Here is a 10,875-nt window from a genome sequence, read left to right as displayed (position 1 = left end):
TAATCAACCGATTTTAGATTTCATTAAACATAATAAAATTAATTCTATTGCGACTTTTGATTTCCAGGATCTTTTCAATAGCATTCCCCTTTCTAAACTAAAAGATGTCCTTTTGAATTATTACTATGATTTTAAAAATATCCTTTGTTGCGATTTTTATTATTGGGAAATTCAGATTAATTTTTGTCTTTTTAGTAATTATCTTTACAATGGAAGGGATATTTTTCTTCAAATTAATGGGATACCACAAGGATCTAATTATTCATCTCTCTTCGCTAACTTATTTTTGCATTATTATGAAAAAAATTATACTCTTAGTATTAAATTTGTTTTTAGGTTTATTGATGATTTAATTATCCTTAATTTTCAAGATTTTTCTTTTTATTAGATAATATTTACCCCGTGGAATTAATCTTGCTTCGTAATCATGATGATAATATTAATTTCAATTTTTTGGATTTGGGTATTATAAAAGAAAAAAATATCTGCTTTGTTGATTTATACGATAAAAGAAATTATTTTAATTCTAAAATAAATAAACTAACTACTTTGAATTTTAATGTTTTTAGGAACATCTAATTACATACCACTTTTAATGAAATGAATAGAATTAAAAGAATATGTAGTAATATTTATTTATCCCAGAAACAAATAGATAAACAATTAGAAAACTCTTTCAAAATTTCATAAAAAACAATGGATACTCAACTAAAGTAATAAAATTCTATATAAAATCATTGAGTTAATCGTATATTATTGTGATTTACTAAAAATTTTCTTTGTTAATTTATATAATTTTTCCACGTGCAAATCGATTTCGGGCAAATCCATGGCCAAAATTATTTACTAAACAATTTCTTTGTTAATCTATGTAAATTTTTCCATGTGCAAAACAATTTCGGGCAAATGCGTGGCAAAAGTTATTTACTAAAAAATTTCTTTGTTAGTTTATATAATTTTTCCATGTGCAAATCCATTTCAGGCAAAACCGCGTCTAAAATCATTTACTAACAAATTTCTTTGTTAATTTACATACTTTTTCCATGTGCAAATACATTTCGGGCAAATCCGTGTCTAAAATTTTGTGGAAAACAGGCAATTCATGTTTTTTTCCCTTTTCTATTTTATATATTTTTTTCTTAAATAAATATTTATTTTCTGAAATTATTTATTGTCAACTTCTTTAAATTATCCAGTATAATATTACCTTGCGCACATCCATTTTCGGGCCCATCTGCAAACATCTAACAAAGCATACGCACTTCAGTTATGCAACAAGAACGCTCCTTAATACAAAACGTAGTTACGCTTTTAGCTCAATGTACACTTTTGTTTTCATTTTTTGCAATCTGGCTATCTTGTTACGAAAATATATTAAAACATTCTTGAAAAATTTCCCGTTCATGTAAATTCATTTGAATTCGCTACTCGCTTTATAGTTTTCATTTCATGTTTTATTCTGTTTTTTCTTTATATTTTATTTTCTGTTCTTACGTGATATTTTTACTTATTGTGTTCTATCTTATTAGTTGTAATTTTTTTTAAACTTTTTTGAGTGCTTCTCACACTATTGTATTGATATATTTTGCTTTGGCTATATTGATGCAATATTAAGAAGCACTCTTTTTTGCGAATATAATCGTGTGAGCTGATGAAAATCATCCCCCTCCTTTCCCCCTCCTAGCTTATGATTATTATCCCCCTCCTTCTTTTTCATTATTCTGTAATTTTTTCCTTGTTTTCTGTACCTTTTGAACTTCTATTGATGATCTAAAAAAAAACAATCTGAAATGAGTGTTTAAAAATCCTTACAGTCATATGCACATACTCTCCAACTTGAGGGTTTTGAAATTTAAGACGGAAAACAAATTTTAATAGCATTTACATAATCTTACTTAATTCCAGGTGTAGGAGTCTTTTCCTAAAGCTAAATTTTTTCTAAATGATATCTTTATTTTAGTTTATTTTTTGTTTGAATAAACAAGTTTACGAAGAACGTATAGGAACGAAAATAACACTTAAAACAAACAAAAAAACTTGTAACAAGGTATCGCATCATAAAGTAGGATTTATTATCGCCGTCATCCTTACACTTCCTTGCCTAACTCGAAAGTGCACTTCGTTTTAGATATGGCTAAATCCATTTCCCCCTTATTAGTCTACCTGGAAAACATGATTCTCAAAATTCTTATTTCATCTTACTAGCTGATCATTAGCAAGCGAGCTAGTGACTAGCTTCAAATTTTCGATAAAATTTTTTATTTTAAAGATAGCAAAGCATCCTTTTTTTCTATACTGAGGGTGATGTTTACAGAACACCTTACTTATCCTAACACATTTTCATCTCAATTTTTAGCTACTGGAATTTATAGTGTTGAAGGTATAGATGAAGCTCGTAAGAAGTCCATCGCTTGGCTGAGAAGTAAAAAATCTCCTTTGAAGGGTTGGCGAGAAAACACAGTGAGAGCCATAACAGCCTTGTACTTGTCTGAAAAGTCCACCTTCAACAGCCGAAGTCTAGAGGAAGAATTAATGGCAAAACAAATAGAGCTGGAGACTGCAGTGTCATTGTTAAAGTATGATTTTAATGTTTTTATCATTATTCATTTAATTCTTTTGTTACGTGGTGCAATGCCATGTGCGTATGTGTGTCGTACTTAACCGGCTTCAGCGAGATACCTTTTGATAAACACAGTCCTCCCAAAGGTCCGCCAAACCTTTTCTATTGGTAGTAGAATTTATACTCTAAAATACACATCTTAAATCGGTTATTAAATCTTGATAACTACAACGGTTTGAAAACTAATTACATGCATAAAAGTCTAATACACGCTAAATGAAAGTTATCTAATTTGAAGTGTTTGACAAATTAGGTATACTTCAAGTTCCTTTGAAGAATTGTTTGATTTTGTAGCGGTGGCCCATATTTGCCAAAATACAGCGCTACCTATTATTAATTTTTAGTTAGTTCATTTTTATTATTTTATTAATAAAACACTAAGGGACAATTTCCAAAGTCTTTCCTCTCGGATGCGAAGTACGAAAATAAATATACAATTCTTTTCTTCTCAGTCTCACTTTCACATATCGGGATCCTACACACACTCGACTGCTAAAAGCATTACATGAGAGACTGCACACATACACAACCGTTAACTTAATACAACTCTCACGACAAACGATCAAAAACTCGGTCAAACTTAATGCAGCTCTAATTTTTGCTTTTTAAAAAAATACTACGTGCAACGAGAACTACAGTCACACCTCTCTCTCTTTTGTTTTCCAGTGGCGCCATCTATGGTCAAGAATTCGAGTTCTGTCACACCAATACGTGACACTTGTTTATAGGGAGGACCCATTCATTCATCCATTCATCCACTGAACGTAATTTTGTTCTGATTCAAAGAACGATCAATCTAAAATCCAATACCCCCAAATGTATTGATTTGTATGGAAAAATGGAGGACTTTGTGACTCGATATCAATTTAANGCATTTGGCTGATCGGATTCTTCCAGCCGCGTTGCATTTTAATGTTGCATTACTTCTGTGATGACGTTCTGTGTGATGAAACCACGATATAATTGTGTTGTGCATTCGGCTTGGTTTTCATTAAAATTCAAAAGTTGTACAAAACAATTTGGAAAGGTGACGAAGCTGGACGCCAGATGTGGCTTATTATCGTTCGAAAATGGTTCGATTTAACATCTTAATTAATTTGCAGCATATTCGATTTGCTTAATGGATCAAAGTAGCGATAATTATCCCTCAAACTGTAGCCATTTTTTACAGTGCATCACTAATATTGGATTTTAACACGCTAGTTACAGAAGCGAGTACTTTAAAATCTTAGCCATACAGGTTCAAATTTCTTGCATGTAAATTGCCGTAACTTAATGTACTCTATTATATTTTTAATCAGAGGTACAGTTTCTAACCAGTTGCTGAGCATGCACATCAACGCTCTTTTGTTGACCTGCCAAGATCCTCGACATTTTTATGGAAGGGATTTGGTCAAACTTCTCAAGGACCAGGTTGAAGAGTCTGGAAACTTTACTCATCCGTCTGCTTACTTGGCTCTCTGCAATGCAAAGGAGGAATGGCCACACAGGTCGACATCAGATATTATTTCCGTATTGAACAGTGATTCTGAATACAGTTTTATTGGAGGTAAAATCAAACATTGATTTTGGTAAAAAAAAAAAGGGCAAAACATTAATTTGAGAAATATATATATTGATACAATATTAGAAAGCAATCATTTTTGTGCATTCAATCGTGTGTGCTGATGAAAAGATTATAACCAAGAGTTGGCTTCTTTTAAGTTCTATTTAGCACTTTATGATAAATTCGTAAGTACTAGATTTCCTTAGCAGTGTCTTAGGGTTTGGCAATTCAGGCAGTAGTATTGCTAGCAGCACACCATGAAAAAGACACGCATTTTCGATGGCTTCCGTTATGTGAACAGGAATTCTGAAAGGGAGTTGGTTGCAAGAACACCCTTAACTTAATCAAACTTCATTCAAATGGGAAAATTTAGTTTTAATATATTCCAAGACATGACGTAATTCAGACGATGGGGAGTTTATAGAATTTTCTTAATGAGTATTTTTCTAAGAAATATTGCCCATTAACTTCAGAAAATATTCTTCGTACTGGCTTCTTGAATATTTATGGCTCTTTGTGAAATAACGATTTCAATGTCTTAAAATTAATAAGAGAAATTTGTTTAAGTTTATGTTTTAATATAGAATCGCATTGATAGCTGATCGATACTAATTCCGCATCCTGTAATTACCGACCACAGTACTGACAGGAAATAGCCTCAGTGGTAGACAGATCATGGGTCAGGTTAGAGTCCCCTTCCCGTCAGGCTGACAGTGGGAGGCTCACCTGCTCTTCCTCTCTATGTAACACAAATGTGGGTTAGTTCCATCGAAAAGTCCTCCACTAAGGCAAATCTCTCCTGATACTTGATCCAGGATGCCCTTGTCTTCTAGATTGGGTTCAAAATAACAAGGCTACGGAATTAAATATTAATAAACGTAAACACAGAAAACTTGGGTCGATTGCTCAACGACAGACATAAAAAAATACTATTTATTTGAATAGAGATGATTTGAGGATTAAAAACTATCAGCTAAAAATTTTTAATTTCAAAAATTTATTTCACTTCTTATAATTAAGCAAACAAATTTTTTAAACATGCATAAAACTAGCAGCAATAACTTAATATTTGCTTAAATTGTTTGCAACTTTCTTAATTTTAGTAACAGTAAACTTGAACTCCATTTAAAAAGCTCAACCTTTAAATTTTAAAGTGGAAGAAACTTTAAAATCATTAAAATGGACGTAATTTAGTTTTTCATAATGTAATTACCACCAAAGAATTTCGCATACTTCTTGCTATTTTGAGACAAGAAATTTTGTAAATAAACCTATGTAATTAAGTTTTAAGAATCAAAATTTTTTCATTAGTCAGTAAACATAATTATATGACTGAATAATTATCATTACCAACTTCGATAGAATTGCAGAATGAAAAACAGCTTATCTTTTAAGTAAATCATTATTTTGTAGATTTCCAAGCATTTGCTGTGATGGCTGTTGCGTGTTACAACGAAACAAATTTTTTTAATAGAACCGCAAGTGCTGATTTGTTGTCTGTGTACCAAAATACCATCAAAGGTTTCAAAGACCATCAACTTTCAGACGGAAGTTTTGGGAATGTCCATGCAACAAGTCTCATTACTCAAGTAAAATACATTTTTGATCTTAAATATTTTTACATCACTGATTTAAAATCTGTAATCGGTTTCATTTTTTAAAAAAAGTTTTTAGTCTGTCTTTTTGCCAAAATGCCTTTAGTTTTAAAACGATATATATAACAAAGGATTGCATAGATGTTGCGACAAACTTCTAGGGAAGTTAGGGCATATCATCAGGATTAAAACTGCATAGAAGCCCAATCCTGAAATTATCATCATACGCCGCTAGGTGCTCTTCCTTATTATAAATTGCCCTTTTCTGTGCTTTTAAATTGGTCATAATTGTGGAAACGTATCAAGCAGATACGAAGACTTTTCCACCATGGTTCTTTATACAATTTTATTCCTGATGATTCCCTTTAACTCCCCTATAATATTAGTCGCAGCACTTACACGACCCCTGTTATGTAAAACCTATTTTTAAAATTGTACATTTCGACACACCAAAACTAAAATTGTCATTTGAAAGAAATCGGTAGCGTTAGGAGAATGCTTATTTCAGAATTAAAATCTCCACACCTAAATCAAACAAGATCAAATAGTTGTATAAATGCAGCAAAAAAATTTTATCCCAAGTGCAATTCAATTTTAATTGATGAAAGCCTTTTATTTGTGATACATAATTTTTATGAAGGTAAAAAATAACGAATACTAAAAAGGACTCTCACACGTAAAGATTTCTTCATTTACGTACCCTAATCTGACGCTATCTATCACTGAATTTTTTCATCACCCTGTCAAAGAATGTCTTGCAATGGTGCGTGTATTAATGCTATAGAGATAAATGCATTTCTAATGTTTCATGATAAACAAAGACATTGCTGAAAGATTTCCTATCGGCACTTTTTTTTTATACAAAAAAATAGTTTATTGTAATTTCAAACCATGCTTTGTTTTTCTGAAGCTGCTTAAATGTAATAAGGTCACATTAATTTGTGTTACCTATTGTCGGCTGCTATAATAGATGTTTGGGTTCGGTTATACGAATGCAAGCGAAAAGACGCCAAAAATGCCGCCAAAATTATTATCTTTTTTTTTTCAACAAATAAAAATTAAATTAAAGAAAAAATAAAACAAAATAAAATAAATAAAAACAATTAAAAAATAAGTAATTTTTTTTGTTCCCGACAAACCGTTATGTTTGAATGTTAATTGCTGTATAAAAAAAGGTTAAAAATGAAACAGAATTTAATAAAAGTTAGGAAAACTGTTTTAAATACAAATGTATTCTTAATACCAATAAAAATGAACCTCATTCAGCAAAAACACACCCGAAATAAGCAAGGTATTCAATACTTTTGAAAAATTAATGCAACTACTAAAACTAGTTCTTGTACTAACTATTATTCAGTGTGAAAAAGCGTTATTAAAATCTGACGATATTATCGACATACATCTGAACAAAGGTTCGGCAGAAATAATTAAAAATCAGTTTTTTCATTTAGCGGAATTCGTTCATCGTTCAAGCTTGTTTTTAAAGATTTCAAGCTCTCCTACTCTATGATTGACCAATCTAATGATCATCGAAAGTTTATAAATTCTTATTATGCTTCCTTTTACAAATAATATATATCCCTAATTTTTTTATCTTTGTTTTTATAGCACAATCTCATAATAAACATTTCACTAATTACGGAACACGCTATATACTGTTCTTGTATGTCACATTTTTTCATGCCATGGCCTAAATTTATTTTTTCCAGAGTTTGTTAGCGAGTGGTCAAGAACACGTCAAAGACTGGAAGCTGAATGCAACAGTCAAGTACCTGATGAAGGAATTGGAGAGTCCGAATGCTGATTTCCTTGCTCACTACCTGACACTTCCGATTTTGAATAGAAAAACTTTGACGGACATTGCTAAGTTCAACTGTTCACAAAATACAGTGGATCTAGGAGGTGAGTATTAACCAATTTGCTTTAGGACACCAGGTGAAAAACTACTACCTGCATTCTTCATTTACTCCATTGTGATGTCATCATCAATCCTGTCTTACACACATAAAAATTTGATTCATTAGTCGAGGTATTTGAATCGGTTAGGAAAACAAAATCAACCAGTAAAAGTTTATCATATAAAACCCATTGTTTATTTAATTACCATATACTTACTCAATTACTATTACCTGGAGACTATAAAATAAAATGGTCATTATTCATTAACCACTTCCCTGAGTATCCCGAATTAACTCGGGTATGTATATATTGCAAATATTTATTATCCCGAGTAAGCTCGGGCATAGCAGAATTCGTCAATACGTTTTGTTTTATCACGTTTTTACTTGGCCGGAAGCAAAGCAAAAAACAATGATAATCTACTGTGATAGGAAGTTTACCAATTTTTGTTTGGGAGTTTTGCTATTTGTTGCACTGCAGACGTGTTTCGTACAATTGTATATATGATGGTTGATAAATTTTCATAGAAAAAAGAGTGATGCAGATGTTTTTTCAGTTTATGAAGATGTGAACATATACAAAGACTCATATTTAACTTTTTTCATTTGTCGCAGATAATTTGGGATAGTAAACTAATGGTAAACTAAATATTTTTTTACACAATAAAAAAATTAAAATTTCAACTTAAAACTTGTGTATTACGTTTTGTTTTAGTTCTTTGTTTTTATTAATGAAATATAAAAATATGTTGATTTTTTGCGTTTTTCCTCTCAAAAAATTGGTAGGGGCAGTGATTAAGAGGTTAATCTTTTAACATTTAAGGTGGGACGTAATTTAAAAGTAACAGTGGCTCCCGAAAGGCAACTTTCGAAGGAAAAAAAGGGTTAAATATGACAAGATTATAAAAATAATCTTATTTATTAAATATTCATTATCTACAAAAATTATTCTTTCGCTTTATAACAGTTACTATATCTACAATATGTGTGTTTTTAAATTTTTTTTTATTTTTCTTCAAAAAGCTCTTAAGTGTTGGGTTACTTAAAACCGTGGTTAATTTTCCTTATATCTATGCATTGGAATAAAAAAAAACAATTAATAAATTTGTTAGATATAAATGTCTCTAAAATATATGATTTCATTTAAGACATTTCACCTGATCTGATGAAGTTTATGCTTTGCTCTCCTTGTTCATCACGAAAATCTTTTTTTTTTTTGCTTAGGTGACATAATCAGTCTTAAACCTGAAAAAAATTGACTCATCAGTTTTGGATTCCTCTTTTATTGTTTGTTGTTGTTGCTTCACATCATTAATGTCTAACAACAACTAAACTAATTCCATGAGATTATAGTCCCGCAGTGGACTGATCGTTAAAACACGGCTCCCAGCAGATCACCGAAGTCAAGTATAACTGGCTGCGGTCAGTGTGCGGGTGGGTGACCACTTGGATCAGCCTGCGTAGGGACCAAGGGTGTGCGGTATTGGTCCTCGTTAAACTGTTCTACCGTAAAGTGCTCGACTTCGCGTGCAGGTTGTCGGGCTACTGAAGCGGGGGTGCCATCCCCTCTGCAGAAGATCAAAATTGTGATGGCATGTCTTCGAATCATCCTCAGGGATGTTTCCCAGACCGTCGCCAATAGCCCATTGTACAGTTCTAGTGCGACGTAAGTGAACAACAACAGCTTCCATGAGATTATATACGTTTAAAAATTCCAGAATCATTAAAGTATCTTTATATCTCTAACTAAGTCTTAGCGGCTTAACTGCAAGCAGTCCAAAATGTGGTTCGGGAAAACATCTTCAGTTGCACAATTATTGCATTCTGAAAAAACCCATCAAATGGTCACTGGCGAAGTTTAATTAGATTGTCTGGAAATTAAGTGAGGTTCAATGAGCGACCAGGGCTCATTCATGTGTACATTCATGTTCCAGGGCTTATTTTCTGGTGGGATTTTCCACCTGAGCTACTTTATATTTTTTTATTGAAAGGATTTCTCTGAATGTTCAGATATGGTTTTCTAAACTTCCCTTTCCAAGTTTATCTGCAACCTTATTTCCGTGAATATCTACGAGCTAGGGTATCCACGGCAGATCTATTGTTTGAAATATGGAAAACTAATTATACTTATCAAGCATATAGAAATGCTTGTCTCATCTTTTGCGTCACTCCAGTCTTTATAATCTTGGATTGCGCTATTGCTGTCCGTTAGCATCCATACCTCTCCAAAGCGCTTTCTCCTCCAGTATAAACCTTAACCTAATTTCAAGGGCAATTAGTTTACTTCTAAAGACGGAGCAAAAGTTTGGATTTCTACTTTCATCTTTTCTTTATCTGGGGATAAATATCACTGCCCGATTGGTGATTTTCACCTCTAGTTTCATCTTTGCATGTTTTGATAGCGTCCTTCGGAATCCTATCTGTGGCTTCCATTGCGAGTTATTTGAACTTGAATTATTAGATCAAAGAGGAAGCAATTCAGTGTGAGAAATGACTCTTGTCTCACAAACAGAGAGCGATTCTGATCTTAAGGTGATGGTCAACCACGTTTTTATCAAATATATTCAGAGGGGCAAATAAGCTTAACATGCTGTTCTTCGTTAACCTTCGGTTATTCTACCACTTCTGAATGAATTGCACCTCATGATTTTGGTTTTCATAACTAATAAGTGTGTTAAAGTATTTAAGTTGACAAGTGTATTTTCTCATGCTTTCTGACATTGTATTTGGTTTATAACTCTTGAAGGGAAAGTTAGATGCAGCTTTTTTTTGGGTCCCCTAAGGTAGCAGTCTGACTTCGCTATGTCTGTTAATATTAGTTGAGCATAATGGTCTGGTCTTCACGACAAATTACCTACCCACCTACCTTAACCTGTTTCAAGTCTCTCACTTATGTTTTTATTTTTGCCCTTTTTTCAGAACAGTTAGAGATAGAAATGAAGCACCATACGGGATCAAAAATACAAATCCAGTATTCTTTGTTTGTGGGCGACGAAAAAGATATCATTCATACCATCCATTTGAAAGTGCCCTCGACTTTCACAGCTTTCCAAGTGATGCAATCCGCAGAAGCGGAAGATCCTAAATACAAGTGAGTATCGGACAATCAATCTCATCATGACTGTTTGGAATCATTATAACGGGAATAAAACAGCAATACTCATAATTTAAATTCATAAAACATTCGTATTAGGGTCAGTAAAATGAAAAATCACT

General features: G+C 32.3%; 1 protein-coding gene across 1 annotated transcript in view; it reads left to right on the top strand.

Moving 5' to 3' along the window:
* The window catches only part of LOC139426896 (uncharacterized protein CG3556-like), an 18,611-nt gene extending 7,857 nt beyond the window's left edge, over nucleotides 1–10,754 (top strand). The window contains exons 4-8 of the mRNA XM_071187029.1: nucleotides 2,357–2,576; nucleotides 3,922–4,169; nucleotides 5,580–5,755; nucleotides 7,471–7,663; nucleotides 10,579–10,754. Coding sequence (XP_071043130.1) covers nucleotides 2,357–2,576; nucleotides 3,922–4,169; nucleotides 5,580–5,755; nucleotides 7,471–7,663; nucleotides 10,579–10,754 — 1,013 coding nt within the window. The remainder of the gene's footprint in view (nucleotides 1–2,356; nucleotides 2,577–3,921; nucleotides 4,170–5,579; nucleotides 5,756–7,470; nucleotides 7,664–10,578) is intronic.
* The last annotated feature ends 121 nt before the right edge of the window (nucleotides 10,755–10,875 follow it).

Source organism: Parasteatoda tepidariorum, chromosome 10, assembly GCF_043381705.1.
Source record: "Parasteatoda tepidariorum isolate YZ-2023 chromosome 10, CAS_Ptep_4.0, whole genome shotgun sequence".
Lineage (NCBI taxonomy): Eukaryota > Metazoa > Arthropoda > Arachnida > Araneae > Theridiidae > Parasteatoda > Parasteatoda tepidariorum.
Note: the sequence above shows the minus strand (reverse complement) of the source record. Positions and strands in the feature narration are given on the sequence as shown.